Below are 22,181 nucleotides of genomic sequence, written 5' to 3' on the forward strand. Positions count from 1 at the left end.
GATGGAGAGAGAGACAGGGCCACCCTTTTGGGAACCTTTGAGAGGAAATCCCTGGGATGTTTCAGAGCATGACATAAGGAATGAAGGAAGAATAATATCATGAATAAGGTGGAAGACAGAGACCACCATCAGTGATCCTGCCAGCAACACACTCCCTGTCCTAGGGTGACAACACTCACCATGTATCTATGAAGAAAAATGCTGTAATTGTGTTAGGAGTACAGAAGACCTCCCCTTCTTCCCTGTTATGTGACATGGGGGGTATTTTGTAGTTCACCAAAAGAGAGCTGGGATCAATTCTAACTGATAACAGTGCAGCAGAGGCAAAGAGCACAGGAAGTTTTTTCAGGTTCACAGATCGAACAGCTATAACAAAACACTTGTAATGATCTAGTTAACAGACCAAAGGGAGCAAGATCATTGTTAGGGTTAAATATACTTTAAGTGGGTTATGGGAGCCTCCCAAGCACCTGTAGCATTTGGGTTACAATGTGCTGTGATAGACTATGCTGTTACAGGAAAGGATATTTTCTAGGATGCGTAGGCCTCAATGGCTCATCATGATATGTATTCTATATACAGTCATTTGTGTAGTCATTGCATTTATACCTGAGGCCAGTCTCCATTAATGAGTTGCTTTTCCAGGAGCAATTTAATGCCTCTCTCCAAAACATTGACATCTGGGAACCTGCACGGTATTACAGGAATATGACCATTATTGTAGCCATTACAATAAAAATCAAGATTGAAGAGTGAAAAGCATCCAAAATACAATTTAGAAAATTTTAGCATGAACAGATATAGATTTCGATAAAGGCAAATAAAAATAAAATACCAAGACAAGAAAATAGAAAGAGGAATCTTTTTTTTGAAAATTATATTTTTCAAGCTGACATCCAGAGGTTCATTTACTAAAACTGCAGAGTGCAAAATCTGGTGCAGTTGTGCATGGTAGCCAATCAGCTTCTAACTTCAGCTTGTTCAATTCAACTTTAACAATAAAACCTGGAAGCTGATTGGTTTCTATGAAGATCTGCACCAGATCTTGCACTCTCCAGTTTTAGTAAATCATCCCCCCAATGTCTGCAATACTTAAAGTTACTTACCATGCAAGCTAACAGGCATGTACATCATGGGTTCTAATTTCATTTACCACATGGTGTGTTTCAGATCAGTGATTTAATAAGGTACTGTACTAAGTTAGAGGATAATCATAGGGGGCCAAGTAACTACTCCACTGTATCTATAGTTGGAACCTTGGTTGTCACCTACACTGGACTTTAAACTCATCTTTCTCTTTTCATCTCTGTTACATGAGTGTGGAAAGGTAATCTGTTTTGGCCAGGTTCACTCCTATGCATTTGCTTTTTATGCATCTTTTGGTGTGTTTTTGCAGAGTGTTTTTTGCACAATTTCATGCTTCATGTTTTTTTTGTAAGAAGGAAAAGATTGGTTGTTAAACACAAAATCCTTCCAAAAATGCACCACAAACACATGTACATTCATTTTAATGCATTTCTATAGACGTTCATGGACCCAAAAACACACTTTCCTGCAAGAAAAAAGTTCCTGCACCTATTCCAAAACTGCACTGCAGGAAACTGCATACAGTACATGTGAATGTGACCCACAAGAAACCATAAATCAATTATCATGTCTTCCTGTGCTTCTGAAGATGTGCTAAAACATGCACAGGTGTGAACCTAGCCTTACAAAAGGAAGAAAAGATAATGTTGCTTTCAGTTCAGCTCTTAGGAAATGACATCGACACTGAATTTCAGGCAAGATCAACCGTTATTTTCTGTATTTGCCGAAAATGTTGTTATTCTGAAATTATAAAAATTAATGCAGCCACCACATCCAGGGAAACTGGTAAACTGAAATATACTGCATTGTTTGTTCTTTAACCTCCCTGACGGTATTCCCGAGTGTAGCTCGGGGTAACATTTCAGTACCAAAAGCGGTAACCCCGAGCTACACTCGGGCTTACCATGCGGCGCTGCTCCGGCAAGTGTTCTTCACTTACCTTACCCTGCGCTCCCGCGATGTGTCCCCTGCAGCGTCCCCGGCCATCTCCTCCGGCCGATGCCGGCATCCGGCTTCTGTGTCCTGTCCCTGTGACGTCGGGACGTACGGGCGCCGCCGCCGGCGGGAAATTTAAAAATTTTAAAAAATGTCATTTTTTTTTTTTTTACATTTTACACAGTAAAACATTGCTGTTTCAACCTATTTCACATACATACATTCCCTAATGCTTTGTCCTGCGCCCTGCCTGCATTTTGTCTGTTCTTTCTGCCTGGAAACTGAGAAATGTCCATGGCGTCCAAAAAGTGTCCCTTTAGGTCAAAAGCGGTTTAGATCAGCTAGAGAACAGCGATAGTAAATCAGAACCACTTGCAGAATTGAGTGATAATGATTCGTGGGGGAAATTCGTCATCAGAAACTGAAAACGATTTTGCGACTTTGCTCAGCAATGTGCGAACTTGGCGCTCTATTTCACATTTCAGTGTTTTTGGTTTGATTATATTATTGAATTAAATTTTTTATTATTTTTATATTATTTTTATGATTATTTATTAAATTATAATTTATGATTTTGTGTTTCAAATTTTATCCTACCCAGAATGTTTACTAGACTCTTGTTCGGACAGATTTCAGTGAGTTTTTCCTAAAAATTACAGCCTACAATAAAAAAAATACATATTTCCATGCAAAAAAATGGTACCGCTTTCAGCACCAAAAATCTGAAATAATCATACCGCCAGGGAGGTTAAGGCCTTTGACCTCCCTAGCGGTCTGATTATTTCCGATTTTTTGTGCTGAAAGCGGTACCATTATTTTGCATGGAAATATGTAGTTTTTTATTGTAGGCTGTAATTTTTAGGAATAACTCACTGAAATCTGTACGAACAAGAGTCTAGTAAACATCCCGGGTATGATAAAATTTGAAACACAAAATCATAAATTATAATTTAATAAATAATCATAAAAAATAATAATATAATAATAATAAATTTAATTCAATAATATAATCAAACCAAAAACACTGAAATTTGAAATACAGAGGGAAATTCACACATCGCTGAGCAAAGTCGCAAAATCGTTTTCAGTGTCTGATGAGGAATTTCCCCACAAATCATTATCACTCAATTCTGCAAGTGGTTCTGATTTACTATCGCTGTTCTCTAGCCGGTCTAAAACCGCTTTTGACGTAAAGGGACGCTTTTTGGACGCCATGGACTTTTCTAAGTTTGCAGACAGAAAGAACAGTCAAAATGCAGGCAGGGCACAGGACAAAGCAGTAGGGACAAAATGTATGTGAAATGCATTGAAACAGCAATGTTTTACTATGTAATAATCATTTTAAAAAAAAATGAAATTTTTTTAAAATTTCAAATTTGGCGCCGGTTCCGGCGCCCGTACGTCCCAACATCACAGGGACCGGAATACGGAAGCCGGCATCGGCCGGAGGAGATGGCCGGGGACGCTGTAGGGGACACATCGTGGGAGCAAAGGACAAGGTAAGTGCTGCAGGGACTCCCAGAGCAATGCCGCATGGTAAGCCCGAGTGTAGCTCGGGGTTACCGCTTTTGGTACTCAAATTTTACCCCGAGCTACACTCGGCAATACCGCTAAGGAGGTTAAGGAACAAATCCTTTAAGGCCTGGTTCACACTACAGCAACTGCAATTTCAAGTGATTTCCAATGAGATTATGCAGTGCAACTGCAGTACGACTTGATGCACCAGAATTGCAGAAAAAACGTTTATATGCGTTTGTGATGCATTTTGTTTGAAGTCCATGTAGCACAATATTGCACTGCATCACAAAAAAGTAGCACAGGACCCCTCCATAAAGTCACATAGCAGTTGCGTTGATGTGAACATGAACTATTGAAATGAATGTGATTTCCATTGTCATATGATTATGTGCGACCCAAAACACATCTGAAATCGCATCAGTGTGAACCAGGCCTAAACAATTATTCCAGGTATGGCTATTTTTACATAGTACATTGATCCAGCTTAGACCAATGCAACTATGCATAAGCCATACCTGTGGAGTACCTCTAAAAGTTGGAAATCACTGCTAGTGCTCTGCACTAGCTTCTGGTTCCTGTGCCGAGTGTCTGCCCTGCTGCATTTTTAACACAGATCAGCTGCTTGGCATAGGCACCATTCAGAAATCGCTTTGCATTCTTTCAATTAATGTAGAGTGTTCCATGATTAGATGAGGTGGAGAGGTGAGGCTTTGCATTTTCAAACCAAAGCATTCTCTGAATGGCACCTGTGCCAAGAAGCTGACCTCCAGTGCAATGCAATGCAACAAGGAAGCCACTTGCATGCGACCGACCTGGAAGCTAGTGGAGATCACTGTGATGGTACCTACTACAGTGATTATCAGCTTTTAGAAGTATTCCACAGGTATGGTATATGCATAGTTGCATTGGTCCAAGCTGGACCAATCTACTATATAAAAATATCAACACCTGTAATTCTTCTTTAAATAAGGAAGCAAAACCTGCTGATTTTTCACTACTGATTACTCATCATTGGCAGTGTGAGGCTAAAAAGTAAAAGTGACTTTTTCCTATAGGATGTGCCTTTGTTTCAGAAGTGGCATACACACTTTAACCTCAATACCTGAAGAAAACTCCATAACATTAGCATTGTAAACATCTGTTCATAAACTTACCTTACAGCCATCAGTCCCATCAGAGCCCAGCATGTATTGTGTATTTGAGAGTCTGCACTCTGAACATATCTCCTCTCCTCGCAGGACTCAAAATCTTCTCCCCAGCCCCCATCCTTCATTTGATGTGACAGCAGAAAATCACATGCCTTTCTGATCTCTGGGCACCTGAACAGGCACAGAGAAACAAGGTTATATGACAGAGAAATCAGGTTAAATGCTCTTGTTGACTTGAACCTAAACCAAGGTTTACTCTACATTAAACAATATGTAAACTCAACATTTCATAATTCTGATACGTGCCTTCTTTACCATGTACTTGTACGGAAAAGTATCCAGTTCGCTTTGTATTACTTCCTGACAGTCCCTCTGCTTTCCAAATAAAAACTGGGCACACTAGGCAGGAGAGCACAGCATGGTCAGTTTCTCTAGCTGCGCTGAGAACTGAGGTTGCTCTCCTCCAATGATGAGGATATACTGCACCCCCCCAGGACACACACACGCCGCCATTCACTGGGAAGACCAGCATGCTGCTGTTCTTCCTCCCTGAGATCCTTATGCAGCTAAGAACAGAGGGTATGTGATCACTTATAAAAAAGGGGGATAAAAGGTATTTAATGTTTTTTATACATTTACACAAACATTTTGCCTTTCATTTCTATTTTAAACTGAATAGGTTATTTTACGGCTTCTCCCTGAGCTCCGGCACCCTGACCTTCCATCCGCTGCCATCCAAGGTGTAGGGGCCACTTACAGCTGCTCCCTGCTTGCCTGGACCTCATCTGACACCCGAGGAGGGGTGTGCTGGTATTCTGCCCTCTTTCCGAGCATCTGGGGCGCAGGACGATTTGAGGCCTACCGCGGCGTGTGAAGCCGCGGTGTTTCCTAAATCCGTGGCCGGAGCGGATCACCGCCGCGGACGGACCGCCGCACAGCCGGATCCCTGCCCTGTATATCCATCCCTGGCATTAAGGTCAGTCCTTGAGATAGGTGGGGGGGACCCCCCTGGGCCTCCTGGCGGCCCTGTGGACTGTAACATATCCCTGCAGGACCCCAGTGTGCCCCAGGGATCTGAGCTGATGCAGCAGCTGCACTGGATGGATTTGTCCATAACCCTCACCACAAGTAGATAAAGCAGGGGTCTAGGGGGTACCTTTTGGCAGCCTCTATACAGTTTACACACCCGGCCCAGTGATTATAACCATCTACATTTCACTGACTACAGCATCATGTGAATCTTCTGTGAACACCTCCCCGGTGGGGGACGCGCACACGTGCTAGGGGGAAAATGCCAGAGCCACCTCCCTGTGCCGTGCCACCGTGACAATTTCCTCGGTCATTAGGCTTCTGCACCTTGACGTAACACTTCAATAATCTGACAACGTTTTGGAGTCCTGTGGACTACTCCCAGCAATGCATCGCACTCCCCGCACTAAACCCAAACATCGGGCCCAACAGCACTCCCCTTCACAGGGCCACGTCGCTAAGCTGATACCTAGCCCGCCTGAGCCGGATGACAATACCCAGCTTCCAGGTGACCCTGAGTCAGATGGTGATAGTCAGCGGCAATTTCCATCAGGGATGGCAGATTCTTTGGAACACAATCCCGAAGCCCTGCTACACAAATTCCGTGCTATAGTGCGAAAGGAGATTACAACGGCCTCGCGTAAATTGTCTTCCGATTTGGCAAAAGGCCTAAAGGAGTTGGGCCTCCGTGCCCATCAATTGGAGCAACGTATGGATCTGGCGACTACAGTCTTGGAAGGTCATGAACAGGAAGTTGAGGACCTGCATGCTGAACTGGATTCTTTAAAAGATAAGCTGGAGGATGCCGAGAATAGAGCACGCAGGGATAACCTCCGCATCCGTGGAATCCCGGAGGCAGTCACCGATTTACATGGTACTGCCACCGCTCTTTTCCAGGAATTGGCTCCTGAGATTCCCATGGAGCGCCTGGAGTTCGACCGTATTCATAGAGCTTTAGCACCCAAGCCCATAGAGGGGCCTCCCAGAGACATTATTATTAAATTCCACTATTACCGCACTAAAGAATGTCTACTGCAGGCGGCTCGGAATCGTTCGGTTCTGGAATTTCAGGGTCACTCTGTTCATCTGTTTGCGGATTTATCCCCAGTCACGATTGCCAAACGTCGTACCTTAAAACCCTATCTTAAAATTCTTCAATCGGCTGCTATAAAGTACAGATGGGGTTTCCCTTTCAAGCTCTTATTCTCCTTCCAAGGTCGCCAATTCCAGGCCTCTTCACCAGCGGATCTTCGGCGTCATTTCAGGGAGCTTAAACTGGAACTGCCACAATCCCAGAGTGAGGAGATTCCTCTCCCTACGAATCTTCAAAATTCCCAGCTTTCGCGTAAATCTCCTAGTCAAACTGGCCCACAGGCACTCCAATCTCTACGGGCCCAACGTTTTCAGGAAGTCTCCGCAACTTGATGTTTAGAGACTGGTCGTTAATATACAGCTTAGTCCTATGTGGATTTTTTTTCTGCCACCTTCTGAACTTGATTTTGGATATGTTCAGGGATTCTGTATCTCCGTGTATTTTACCTCCTCTATTCTGGGGTAGAGGTTTCTTTTCACTGCCCTGACTGGTTGAGATCTCTATAGTCTTGCAGGTTTCGAGTTGTTTAGTTGCGGGTGTATTAGCCTCAGTTGTTTATATAATGTTTTTGTATTTTATATTTAAGCCGAGTTGTGGACGGTTGTGTCCCCCACCGAGCTGGCTAGCGGTATGGTCTTTTGTCCCGCCCGCTACCTAGCCCTTATGTGGGTGTTTTACCCACACTGGATAATTATATTGTTTGAATCAATCTCCATGTTACACAGGTATCTTACGTGTATATCAGATGTCTTCATGTCTTTTCTTTTCTTTTTCGTCTCTTTCTCTTTGTCCTTTGTCATGTGTGTTTTGTGTTTTTGTATATTTTTTTCCAGGGCTCCCGGGGATCGTGGTGGATTTACTCTTCCTTTTTTTAAATCACCATGTCGTTGAACTGGTTATCACTGAATGTCCAGGGGATGAACTCTCCACAGAAACGGGTAAAGATATTTAAGTTTCTCCGGGCTCGCCAAGTTGACATTGCTTGTTTGCAGGAAACTCACTTTTCCACTAATTCTGCCCCAAAATATTTTGATGCACGTTACCCTCAGATATTTCAAGCTAATGGCCCTACTAAACAGAGAGGTGTATTGGTCGCCTTTCATAGCAAAACTCCATTTGTCTGTGTGAGGCGTATTGCTGATCCCAATGGCAGGTACCTTCTGCTCCAGGGCACGATTCATGGAATAGATGTTACTATACTATCCTACTACGCTCCTAACGTTAACCCTGGGTCTTTTCTGTCACACTTATGTTCTCTTCTGGCTACACACCAAAGGGGCACGCTTTTGATGGCAGGGGATTCAAATCTAGTACTAAACCCTGCATTAGATAAATATCCAGCAGAGAGCTCTGACCCTTCCGCATCAGCGAAGTCCTTTGTACGCATGTTAAATACCCATGATTTGGTAGATTTGTGGCGTGAATTTCATCCTCGGGGGAAAGACTACACTCATTATTCACATCCTCATCATTCTCATTCCAGAATTGACCATGCATTCGTTTCCCGTAAACATCTCCCTTTGGTTCGCTCTATTTCAATTTTAACGGTTCCATGGTCAGATCATGAGCCTATTTTGGTAGTCTGCCGATCTCTCCTATGCAGGCCGGCCTCCTCATCGTGGATAATGAATGATTCCTTGCTTTCGTTGAAGGAGATTCAGGCGGAGCTACATCGCAAGTCTCAGGAATATTTTCAATTAAACTCGGGTTCTGTCTCTTCTTCGGTAACATTATGGGAAGCATACAAAGCGGTTCTTAGGGGTCATATTATCCACATAGCTTCGAGGCGAAAAAAGGAAAGACAGTTTAAACAACTTCAGTTGGAATCAAAGTTAGCTTCTGCGTCGGCCCAATTTAAACAGTCACCTTGCCCGTCGAATCGTAGACTGTTGGATCAGGCTCGTTTAGAATTGGATCTGTGCTTAACAGATGAGGCTGAGCGCTCTTTACGTTGGACTCGCCAGAAATGGTACAGCAAAGCAAACAAACCAGACTCTATGTTGGCCCGTAGATTACGTTCTTTCGCACAACATCCCAAACCGATATCTCTACGCACTCGCCACAATACCCTTACGAGCAATCCTGTAGCGGTCTTGGAGGAGTTCCGGCACCGACTAGCTAAACTCTACTCTGATCCCACTCAGGCTGACCCTCAGTCCATTTCTGACTTTTTAGCACGTCTACCCTTGCCTACTTTAACGCCGGCCCACAAGGATTTAATGGACCGTAATATCCAAATATCTGAGGTTTTGCAATGCATAGCAGACCTGAAAACGGGCAAACGTCCAGGTCCTGACGGCTATACGGCGCTTTACTATAAGAAATTAGCTGACGTGCTCGCTCCCCACCTTGCCGCTATGTTTAACGCGGTGAAGGGAGGTTCGTATTTTTCCTCGGACTCCTTAACTGCTAATGTGGTTATGATCCCTAAACCGGATCGAGATCACTCCTCTTGGGCGAATTATAGGCCTATTTCTCTTATCAATATCGACATGAAGATTCTTACTAAGATTTTGGCTAATCGATTGAATTCCTTTCTTTCTCGTTTGATCAAAAAGGACCAGGTGGGATTTGTTCCCCACAGGCAGGCTGGAGATGCTATCAGACGTATTTTACAATTACAACATTTGGCTCATACTCGTAAACTTGATATGATGCTCTTATCTTTAGACATCAATAAGGCCTTCGATACTTTATCCTGGCCGTATCTTTTATCGGTCCTTCATCGTTTTGGCTTCGGCCCTTCCTTTTTACGCTGGATCTCTTCGCTATACACATCTCCTCAAGCGAAGCTTAGATACTACGGATTCGAGTCTTCTACATTCTCGGTTGCCAGAGGCACTAGACAAGGCTGCCCGCTTTCCCCTTTACTTTTTATCTTAGCCTTGGAAACGTTGGCCGAAGCCATCCGTTTACATCCTGATATTAAGGGGATTGAAGTGGCCGCCTCCCAACATGAATTGTCTTTGTTTGCAGATGACATATTATTGTCAATCTCGAACCCGGGGATTACTCTGCCTAATTTGCTTGCAGTCCTCGATTCCTTTGCAGCTCTTTCAGGTTTACATGTCAACCCAGCAAAATCAAGAGCTATGTCAGTTACCCTCTCACCATCACTTTTGGTTACTCTGAAGCAAACGTTCCCCTTTCAATGGCTTTCGGCATTACCGTATTTAGGAATTAAGCTTACCCCGTCCTATGATGGACTGTATCAGGCTAATTTTCCTACTGTTTTTCATGAGATGACTACGTTATTGTCCTCTTGGTCTCATTTCCCGCTTTCATGGTTCGGCAGAATTAATGCAATCCGTATGACCTATCTCCCAAAATTACTTTACCTATTTCGTGTTTTGCCAGTTCCAGTACCTTCGCATATATTGCGCATCCATCAGCGAAAACTTTTGTCTTTTATCTGGAGCTCCTCTCGACCCAGAATCAGCAAACATATCTTATTCGCGCGACGGAGTGCGGGCGGGTTGTCGGTTCCGAATCTCCAGTCTTATTATTTGGCGGCTAATATTGCCCCCTTGGCTCATGTTCATGCATCTCATCACTTCCCTCTGTGGGCTGTTGTAGATATGATGGACTCTCATCCAATACCGCTCTCCTCCTTGCCCTGGCTTCCTCCTTCTAAACGTCCATCTACCCTTAGTCCAACGCTGACGTTATCGCTACGTCTTTGGGATTCTATCAAATACTCCGCTGGCCTTATCTCTCCTCACCTGCCGCTGTTACGTCTATTACATAATCCATTATTCCCTCCGGGTAGGGATAATCCTAGACAGTTTGCATGGTGGCAGGCGCATGGTTTTTATGACGTTCATTCACTTCTATCTCCCACTAGAATAATTACCTTTGACGCTCTGCGCTCTTCTTATAATATCCCTCTTCGAGAACATTTTGGTTACCTTCAACTTTATCATTTCCTAAAAACACTGATACGTACACATTCGGGACCTTATCGTCTGTCCCCCTTTGAAAGCCAGTGCAGACATAGACCTCATGCCCCGGGTTTGATCTCTTTGATTTATTCTTCCATTATATCTTATAGAACCCCTCCGATTCGTTCTTACCATCAGCGTTGGCAGTCTGAATTAGGGGGGACCCTGGATCAACAGGACTGGCAGAACATGACCCAAGCAATCTCTAAATGTTCTAGGAATGTCATTATCCTTGAGAATGCCTACAAAATTTTATACCGATGGTATTATACGCCTGCTCGCCTAGCTAGTTTTATCCCTACATATTCCCCAGTCTGTTTTCGGGGTTGCCAGCAAATGGGCACCATGGCCCACATATGGTGGACTTGCCCTAAAGTAAGCAGATTATGGATTAGGGTGTATGCCCTTCTCCGCCTTATCCTTCACACAGACATCAAGCGTAATCCGTATGAAGCACTTTTATTTAAACCATTGGAGGGTCTTCTCCGTTCTGAACGGCAGCTGGCATCACACTTATTTATGGCAACTAAAATGACAATTGCAAGGGCTTGGAAGACTCCTGTCCTTAGTTTTGAGGCTGTCAAAAACCGGATGAATTTTATCATGGTTAATGAAAAATTGACAGCCATATTGTTAGATACCCATACAAAATTTTTGCAGATATGGCGCCCCTGGTTGGATGTGGCTCAACCCTCGAGATTTGATCAATCTCTCCTGTCGATATGAAGTTGGATTTTGCCGTGATCCCCTTGGAGCCCCAACTTCTCCCCCTTTCCCCCCTTTTTTTTTTTTTGTGGTGTCGTTGTTGTTTGTGATGTCCGTGTCTCTCTATTGCATGTCTTTTCCTTTCCTGCTGTTCAATTTGTCCTTAAATGCATTTCACAGATTGTGCTTGTTGTTTTTGGCGCTACATCCGCAATACTTTCTCTAGGTTATGAATATGAATAATTTTTTGGAGAGGCCTCTTCTTGGGCCTCCCATGTTTTATATAATGTTGATGTAGCTAAAATTCACTCTGGAGTTTACATTACCATGGACCCACAAAGGTTTGTTAATCATTCCCTTATAACCCCTTTCCTCACCTATTCCTACAAGGCTTCTATGTTAATTCTTCAGCTTATGTCTCTATTGATGCATGCCTTGAATAAGTTCTTCGTCATTTAATATGATCCATAATTGTTGGTCCTTGAATTTATGCTCCGAATGTCTGTCTATTTTTTGCTTACTATTCAATAAAGCTCTTTGTAAAAGAATAGGTTATTTTACAAAGGGAGGGTTGACATATACTGTAAGGCAAAACCAAGATAATCCCAACACCCTTCTAGTTGCGCCCTACATTGTGTCTTTTGGCTTTGATTAGCAAAATTAGTTACACATTTTCAAGAGAGTATAACTGTTTTCTAACTAAAAAGACTCATTCTGCAAAAGCTGCAGATGATTATTCATTTCCAATATTGCAGATTCCTTTGTGGGCGGCACAGTGGCTTAGTGGTTAGCATGTCTGCCATGCAGTAAATGGGTCATGGGTTCAATTCCCAACCATGGAGTTTGCATGTTCTCCCTGTGCTTTCCTCTGGGTACTCCAGTTTCCTCCCAGACTCCAAAGACATGCTGGTAGGTTAATTGGCTCCTGTCTAAATTGTCCTACTTTCATCCCTGGCCATTCGGGATCTCCTGCATGGTAGGTGTTGGGGAAAGACCTGGCAACCTACCCTGTAAAATAATTGCTAAGAGAATTCATGGAAAAATTTGCTTACAAGTGACAGTCCATGCAATCACCAAGGGTTGGATACGACTGAATAGATAGATAGATATTCCTTTTATAATCTAATTTATTTGTTATTGGTATTTATATAACACCCACACATCAATCCTGGCCCTCAAGGAACCTAGAATCTAAGGTCTCCATCTCAAATGTATACATATACATGCTCACATACTAGGGCCAATATAATTAACCTGCTAGGTTGTCTATGGAGTATGGGAGGAAATTGGATTACCCAGAAGAAACCTACTCAAGCATAAGGATAACATGCAAACTCAATGCAGATAGTGAGCTCACCGGCTTCAAACTGGGGACCACTAAACCACTGTGCTGCCCACTGTATATCTGATTCATTGCATGTTTAATGATGTGATGCATAGTAACCCAATTTCTCTATATTCTTTATTTTCTCCTTACCCTACCTAAGGTACTTTTTAATGTTTGTGTAAATTTTTTATTTCAAAAATATTCTTATTATGTACAATTAGTCTATTAGTCTATTCTGTTGATGTTAGACTTTTGAATACCATTTACTGTATATACTATTATACAATTATTTTGGGGATATTATATGTATATTTATTTCCCATAAATAATATAGCCCTGATTCTGGACCTTAAATGCATTTTTTTATTTTTCTACACTTTATACAATTAAATAAAATTTATATTGGACCACTATATATTATAATTGATACGGGGTATGTTCTATTAATAAGGGAATAAATAGACCGATTGACATATGTCAACTTATATGAAACTATTTGTAACTCGTGATATAGGATTGACACTCGTGTTGAGCTCTCTTTTATCAAATTCTTTTAACATTTAAAAGTTGTTTTTAATGGGAATCGTGTTATAGTAAAATTAGGGTTTTACAAAAATAATTGTTTCTGCATGTTACATAGTCATTGGTGGCACCAGAAATGTCCTGTAGTGTCTTTGCCTTCCAGACATATGTTTCTTTTTTCAAAAAAACATGTGAGAAAAAGATCTGACTTTGCTGTCCAATCTGTACTTACTCATCAGAGAATTTATATCCCATGCAAGCAAAGGCCTCCAGTCCAAACCAAATGCCATATGTAAAGCACACACCCCATGACCTGCAAAACAAAGACAGTATAAAGCTATGTTCATACAGATGTCAGATTGACCTTTTTATTGACTAATTTACGTGGAAGAGATAGAAGAGATGTCATGAATATTACTTTCAGAATTCATGCTTTCATTATTTCATGGAGGACAACATTTGTCCATGCAGTGACATCCCACCCTACAGCACCCGGAATGAAAAAGACCCCCAAAAAATTTGAAAGATGACAGAAGATGTCCCAGCATGAAGAAAATCTGCTTCCTCCTTCCTATTATTTCCACTATTCACTAAAATTTTCTCAAGTTGCTGTTTCAACACAGGACAAGGAAAACATTTAGGAGTACAGAGGAAAGGCACAAACAATTTAGAAACTCTGATTTGTTCCTTAATGAGTAAAATATATATTTATATGAACACACACCCTTCCCAGGAGCCATCTTCTCTCTGTACTGAGCGACAATAATCCAGCCCATGCTGAAGAGTATCTCTAAGAAAGAAAAAAAACATCAGCAAGGTTCTATAGCACATACAGTATATGGCAATATGTTACATAAGAACACCAGGCATAAATTTAAAGAGATTGTGATCTAGATCAGCCTTTCTCAACCAGGGTACCCAGGCACCCTGGGGTGCCTTGAGGTTTCTTCAGGGGTGCCTTGGCAAAATGTCTAAAAATTGCTCAAAACTTGTATACAAGCCAGCAGGTGGAACAAGCCTGCCCTTTAGTTACACAAAGCCACAGACTTTCATTTGCACCAGTACGACCTTCTAGCCGCCAACGTCATGACAACCAATGACATCATCAGTTGATAAGGAGGATGTCAGCTGCCTGCACAGCATCCTAGTTTGACCCTCCCCTGCCCCTCTCCATCAATGCTGGGGTCACATTAGCTCAGTGATGGAGAAAATCTGAGTGGGAAGAGAAACAATGGAATACTAGTCAGTACCAGTGTGCAAAAGTGTATTTGCTTTGGAAGAATAAATCACATCTAATGTTGAGTGTCCTACATGTGTGGATGTTGCTGCATTATATAAAACTATTAGAACAGTTTTTCACATTTTAGAATGAGGTGCCTCAAGAATCCATAATTTTAAAGGGTGCCTTGACTGAAAAAAGGTTGAGAAACACTGGTCTAGACCCTTACCTGTCTGCAAAGACATCTTCCAATGCCTGGCCCCAACACAGCCCTGGAGGATGTGAGCAGCTTTCAATCATTATATGGCCTGGGAACTGAGTGCACCTCTGATTACCATGGTAAATACATATGTGAAGCATGTCTAAAGTATGTCATATCCGAAGGATCTTTAGGCTCTGATGTGCTAGGATACGGGTTGTATTGATGGATCTGATCACACTGACTCTGAACATCTTGTATGTCTGTAATGTAATTTTGCCTGATATCTGTATATGACAAAAATGTTTTTGGACTATATGGCCCTATAGCCTCAGTTGTACTTATTTTTCTCTGTTTTTTGTTCTTGCTATTCACATGATGTCCAGCTTGGCGTCAGCCAGTGTTGGCATACTGTTGTTCCATGTAACGTTTATGTTTCTTGCTTGTTGTTTTGTTTGTATGACATGCAAAAATACCTTAATAAAAATTACTTGATTAAAAAAAAAAAGTATGCCATGTCCAGCCTAGTGTACAAATGAGTCAGCCTGGAGTTTTCTACTTGCAGCACAGTGTAAAAAGGGGAAAGGTTTGAAGTATATAATTTAAAGCACAGTGTAAGGCGTACATGTAGGTGATGAATTACTTTGAGCAATGTAGCATACAGAACAGCCAGATTGTGTTCATGATTGTAAGGATCATTGTGAACATAAAGCTGGCTGTCTACACCACACTAAACTATTTAATGTAAGAGTGGAGGGTGGGGCTATTTCTCACTCACTTTCTCAGTTTCCCTTTAATAAATTGTAACTATGGAACCGATTACAACTAATACACAAGAAAGCAATGATACCGTTAAAGTGGTTGTAAGCCTCAGACATGAAATATAGTGTGTACTTGTCTCAATCCAGAGCACTAAGTGTAATTTCTGTCTGCCGGTTTGTTCCTCTGCTATCTGCATAAATCATTACTGACAAGTTTTCCGGACACCAAGAGAAAAATGGTGACAGGGGAGGGACCTCCAGCAGATTGACAGCCTCAGCTCTGTTCTTATGAACTGTGTGGAGGAGGCTTCTCTATCCCCCAATCAGAGCTCAGACCTCTCCTCACTGAGCTCTGCAAAGTGTAATTTCATCTCTCCATCCCATTTTTTTCTGACCTCTCAGACAAGCTTTATAAATTCAGCACTTTGTACAGATGTAGGGAAGAGAAGACTGCAGATAGACAGGTGCAAATTATGTAAGAGGATTTGTTTAATCGCTGTGTATCATCTGGGGCCAGTCACTTCACTGGGCAAATGTGATAATCAAGACTTCTTCTCCTGGTTCAGACTTATGTATACAAGTGACATGCTAAGAAGGAAGAATACCCACTTGATGTACTAACAAGGCATATGGCACCACAAAAATATTGTACTTTACAGAAAAAGTTGTAATTAAAGTTGAAGGAAAAAACAACTGAAAACACAAAGATTATTTGAATCAAGCTGTTTGCATTACAGCCTCTCTCCACTCCCTGGTTCCCTTTACACTGCTGTCAGACTTGGGTATGTGATTGCTCACCTGATTTCATGTGTTCGGTAGTCAGGATCCCAGGCTTGATAATGCTTCAAGGCTTGCATCACAGCAGATGTGCACTCTACATACGTGTAATCAATCATGATGTCCCCTGAAATATATATGTGTTTCCCTTACAACAAGGCTCTTTGTAAATGTATACAGTGATTAAAACAACAAAATCAAGGGAAAGTTAGTTGTGCTTTGGGATGTAATCAGCAGATTCAAAAATAAACAGTTCAGCAACACCTCCTGAAAGTGGGCACGTCACAACAGAGGACTTTCTTTTATGCACAGCCAACAGCACAACTACCTATCCCAAATCCTTGGTACCTTACCCAACTTTACAATCCATACTGCATCCCTGGACCAGATTTCCATGGAGGAAATCCATATGTCCCATATTATTCAGTCCCAGTCCATGAGTATCCTGGATTTTATGTCCCCCAGCATTAAATTAATTTGAGAATGAACCGGACACCTTATTTTAATCCCCATCTACCGTCCCCAATGTTTTACCATGCCACACGATTTAGGCACTACACCAGTCCATGGAGAAGAACTGAAACAAAAGAAACCCAGACAGTTCCAAGGCAGCCTGATTACATACCCAAAAAGCACCCAGATACAGAAAGAGAGGAGAATGATAAAGGAAACGCAGTTTCCCACTCATCTGCCATCAGCACAGAGAATGAACACAACTTGGAGAATGTTGAAATGACAGTGTTTCCAGTGACAGCAATGCCAGAAAGGGACTTTCATAAAAATGCCTGCAATTCAGCACAGTATCAAAACATGCCTCCAGGAAGCTATGCATATGAAAAAGAGGAGGAAAATCCCAAAAGAAAGCCTCTGGGGCAACTGCTGAAGAGTACTGGGTTGGAAGAGGTGCTAAGCCCAAGTTCACAGAACCTGCAAGATACAGCCAAAATCAAAGAACAAGACAAGCCTCCAAATGAGAAGGTAACGGTCAAGGCGTCTAAAAGAAAACAAGTAAGAACTGATACAGAAGAGATAGATGTATGGGAAATCCCCAGATCCTTTATGTATAGAGGTCACACTAGACTTTATTTCTAACTCCTGCCAAATGTCTCTATAGCATTTGACAGGCGTTTGACAGGTGTTAGACAGGCGTTTGGGAAGTGTTTTTAATGCTCCCCAAAACGCCCTATGCGCGTTTTTGAGGCGTTTGCAAAACATTAAAACCACACCACAAATGCCTATAATGAAGTTTAATGGTATTAACGCTCCGCAAACGCCTCACAAACACCTGCCAGGCATTTGAGAATAGTCACCATAGACTTGAATGGGAGGCTTCAACTCCTCCTAACTGGACATGAGGCGTCATTTTTGCCACGACGCGACACTAACGCTTCAGTGTGAACAGCACTGTGTGTGCAGAATTTTTATAGGAGTTTGAGAAGCGTTAAAAACACTTCCCAAAAGACTGTCTAAAGCCTGCTGACAAAGCTAGTGCGAATGTAGCCTAAGGAAGGGTGGCACCAGGAAAAAGTAGTTCATCTGCTTTATATTTTGTATTTAAAAAGTATATGTATATTTATTTCTTTATATGTGTGAGTGAGTGTTGCATGAAACAATGTTTTACTTCTGTGAAGGAGTCCTACCTACCCACAAATTACTGTATAACTTTGTACCATGTTATGCACTGGAGGGGGAAACAAATGGCAAAACTGAAGGAACAGGCACAGTTAAAACTGCAACACTGTCACAGAAGCAAAACTGCACTTAAAAAAATGTAAATAGCACTAAAATCACACATTTAATAGCAGAAAATAAAGCTTAATAGACATGCAAATAAAAAAACAGAGGATTTGTTCACACTACACATTTGAAAAAATAATGTATTTATGCTAAAGGAAATTAGTGTATTTCTAGGGCACGCATATTTTGTTTTATTAGCACAGTATTTATATTTGCGCTTTCATATTTTTGTTATTTATTTAAATATAGATATTTACATATCTCCAACAGGGGGAGCTCTGAATTTTGCTAGATTTCTTTGTGCGTTGTCAGGGAGGTCAACAAGATATGTGAAAACACATTTCTGGGATGCAGAACATGACTATTTAGATCACCTACTTACCAAACACTTCAGAGGGATTCAAAAGTTCAAGCAGTCGGCCACCACGTTTTGTTTCATATGTAGCAAATCCTCCATCAGAATTTTTCATGCTAAGAAGCTGTGAAATCATTAGATCATATGTGAATGTTACTGGCTTGCCCAGAAGGAAATTCTGTAAGTCCAGTGGCCTATTCATATTGGTCTCAGCTAAAACCACACTGCTTCAACAGATACCCAGCACGTGTTTAGTGCTAGTATGTGCAGACAACTATTGTATCATACACTTCCAATAAGCCTTACATATATCAAAGGTCTTTCATTTGAAAAATTAGTTCACTGCACCAGAACCTGTATGCAGATCTGGGGCTCTGACTTCATTTGTCTTATGCCTATTCCAGTCAGGCAACTAGCATTTTCAGGAGTTCAGTAACAGTAACCCACAACATTTTCTTAGTATTCTCTGTGTGCATTAACACTTCAAAAACAAATTGCTATTTTCCTAGTCTGAATGGTTCTATCAAGTTGTTTATGTCTGGATGTGAGTTTGCAAAGTAAAATGTTTAGACTTTTCCGATCTAAAAGCTTCTCACCACATCCACAGCCTGTCGTAATCTGTCCCTTGGAATGTGATCAGATAGAAAGGAGCAGTTCTCCTGGAGCAGCATGGCAGATTTTAGACCTTCAGCTGTACAATCTGCCACAATCCAACCGCAGTCACGAGTGCTGAATGGAAACCCTCCCTGCCATACAGAAAACAGAAGTACATAGAGTCAATGCCATATAGAACAATGCACATATTCCTAGCTGCTAAAGAACTACTGCAATATGTTTTGCTCTCACCCTATTACTTTTTGGAGTGAAAACATGACCCATGTTGCAGTTGTGCATTGAACACCATTCTGCGGGAGGCATTCATTGCTAAATATTACTTCTTTACATTATTTTTAAATCCATTCTAAAAAAATATATAATATGTGTACTTCTGGCAACTCCCATTAATAACTGGACTATCCAACAGACACATCAATAAAAAATTGACCCCAGTTCTTCTCCTAAAGCACTACAAGGAAGGTCCAGAAACATGCACAACATTTTCTGTAAGCACATACACTATATTGCCAAAAGTATAGGCACGCCTGCCTTTACACACATGGTACCATGGTGACCGTTTATGAACCAGCAGTAATAGATTGCTGCTCAGTTCTCCGGCATTCTCGGAGAACACAGTTCTCCTGAGAATGCAGTTTATGAAGCAGTTCTCCGAACGAAGGGAGAACGGTCTACAAACTCTGGAAAACGGCTGATTTTACTATAATCTCTCGAGATTACAGTAAAAGATCAGTTTACTAAGCAGAGGTAAATTATCTCTGCTTAGTTTGCGGTCCCTCTGATTCTCCAGCTCTGGGCTGGAGAATCTGGAGGGAGAACACAGATCTCCAGTGAAGGGTTGACATGATCTCCTGAGTGTCATAAACTGTGAATGACCAGAGAATAGCTGAGATCCGTTGAATCGCAGCTATTCTCTTTGTCATAAACGGACACCCATGCTTGAATCCAATCAGCTCCTGAGAGTGACCCATTTTTTCACAAATGTTTGTAGAAGCAGTCTGCATGCCTAGGTACTTGATTTTATACACCCGCGGCCATGAAGGTGATTGGAACACCCGAATCCAATGATTTGGAGGGATGTCCGAATACTTATGGCAATACAGTGTATTTCAATTGTTGTTGCCATGTTAACTGTAACATAATTTCAACATAACATTCTCATATTTAAATGCTTGGGCTTTCATAGTTGTCCTATAGTGATCTCATAATTATAGATCTATCACTATGGGGAGCTCTCAGTTTTTCTGCAGTCAATCAGACATCACTATTAGTGGCAACAGTAGCAAGGAAAGTACAATTCAATTCAATATCTATGACACGCCTTATGAATTCCCCCCACTGAGTCTTGCTCTTGGAAAGAGTTTGTCATCTTTTATGAGAAAAATCTGACTTATTATCTTCCTCCAAAGAATACGAGATCAATATACTTACAAGGATGTCTTTCCCCAACAACAGCAAACATAGACACAATAAATATTATTACAATAGTTCACATTTTAACGATATGGGGAATGTCTACATCTTTCTGAATTGCATTAGCAGATATGTTTAATATAGCTAATGTTTATGTTGGGATTACTAGTCATTTAAAGTATAAGTTATGGCAAAGCTTTTTTTTTTTTATTTGAATAGAGTGGAGAGGCATTAGAACACCTGTCACATTTTTTTATTGTTGTCTGTGCTCCTGCAATGGATATTCTCCCTATTTGTCTTGTTTACCAATATCACCAAAAGTGAAAATAAAATAAAATCCCAAATTTTAGGTCATCCCCAAAAAAGTAATAGAGGAGAGACCTTCTAATAGGGACACTAGTTATAATGACTCTGGTGACACACAGGGATTTTCTTACTTTGGAGATTTTCTTGCACTTCCTGCTTTGGATATTGGACAGAAAATGAAGGGAAGTCTCCACAATGGGACACATATGGGGGAAAAAAACCTGAGAGGGGTAATATCCCTCCTTTATACTGTCCAAAATAAAAAAAAAAAGGTTTGAATTTAGTTCTTCTTTATTAGTATTTCCCCGGTGGCAGGACACAAGGTACTTCAGTGAACTGAAGTGATACCCTCACAATAAAAACAACATTCACACAGGAAGGCATAGGAATAATGCAATGCAAAGAACAAATATTGTGTGTGAACGTAACTAACCCAATGTGAACAGTTAAGATTTCATATTTGTTCAAATAGTCGGAATAATTATATTGGCTCTCGTGGGTTTCTACAATTAAAATTTGCCTTTTTCACAAGCCATCTGGTTCTCACTTACTGCCAAATAATTCATCCATTCTTTCCTGGCCATACTGTAATAATTAACAGGTACCCCTAGATAAGATGATATGCAGAATCCTCTGTTGCTTCTGTTTCACTGGTTCATCAGGTACCAAATCACAGATTTAGTAAGCTATTGATAGCCTTAATACAACAGATGTTATGGCAGCATTATGGGGGGCAAAGCTTGACTGAAGAAACTTTACAGTGTTGTTCATAGCTATAACCCCCACAGTACACATCACCTTGTTCATTTGTCTGTAGTACTTCTTATACTCTGGAGGATTATCTGGTATCTGTAACACAAAAATATACACAAATTACAAATGACAATGTACTGTACAAAACTTTACACATTGTTGCAATATTTCTTCTATTTTGTAGGTTAATTAATGGAGGATTTAAGTCCAAGCAAAAATATTTCTGTACATTCTAAAAGGCAATGTTAATCCTTAAAACTTATGCAAAAGCAAACAAAAACAACAAAAAATGTAAATATAATATATATACATACACACTAGATATTAAAAATCTACACGCCCCTGTTAAAATGTCAAGTTTCTGTGGTGTAAAAAAATGGGACAAATAAATCATTTCAGAACTTGTTCTACCTTCAATGTGACCTATAAACTGTACAACTCAATTGAAAAACAAACTGAAGGGTGGAAAAATGGGTGTTTAGACATTTTATACCTACTGTATAAAAAGAAAAAATATATATACACACACTATATTGCCAAAAGTATTGGGACACCCCTCAGGGTTTCCCAATTCAGGTATTTCAATCACCTCCATGGCCACAGGTGTATAAAATCAAGTACCTAGGCATGCAGACTGCTTCTACAAACATTTGTGAAAGAATGGGTCGCTCTCAGGAGCTCAGTCAATTCACGAGTGGTACCGTGATAGGTTGCCACCTGTGCAATAAGTCCATCTGTGAC

The 22,181-nt window shown here is 41.1% G+C and overlaps 1 protein-coding gene across 1 annotated transcript in view; it reads right to left on the reverse strand.

Annotated features, from left to right (window-relative positions):
• LSS (lanosterol synthase) overlaps positions 1–22,181 on the reverse strand; it is a 70,508-nt gene that overhangs the window by 4,539 nt on the left and 43,788 nt on the right. Inside the window, exons 14-21 of the mRNA XM_089680873.1 lie at positions 21,486–21,536; positions 18,950–19,099; positions 18,381–18,477; positions 16,283–16,388; positions 14,030–14,095; positions 13,538–13,618; positions 4,695–4,859; positions 610–688 (exon numbers count right to left, since the gene is read on the reverse strand). Coding sequence (XP_089536999.1) covers positions 610–688; positions 4,695–4,859; positions 13,538–13,618; positions 14,030–14,095; positions 16,283–16,388; positions 18,381–18,477; positions 18,950–19,099; positions 21,486–21,536 — 795 coding nt within the window. The remainder of the gene's footprint in view (positions 1–609; positions 689–4,694; positions 4,860–13,537; positions 13,619–14,029; positions 14,096–16,282; positions 16,389–18,380; positions 18,478–18,949; positions 19,100–21,485; positions 21,537–22,181) is intronic.

Source organism: Staurois parvus, unplaced genomic scaffold (assembly GCF_062004578.1).
Source record: "Staurois parvus isolate SC_StPar_1 unplaced genomic scaffold, SC_StPar_1.0 ptg000251l, whole genome shotgun sequence".
NCBI lineage: Eukaryota > Metazoa > Chordata > Amphibia > Anura > Ranidae > Staurois > Staurois parvus.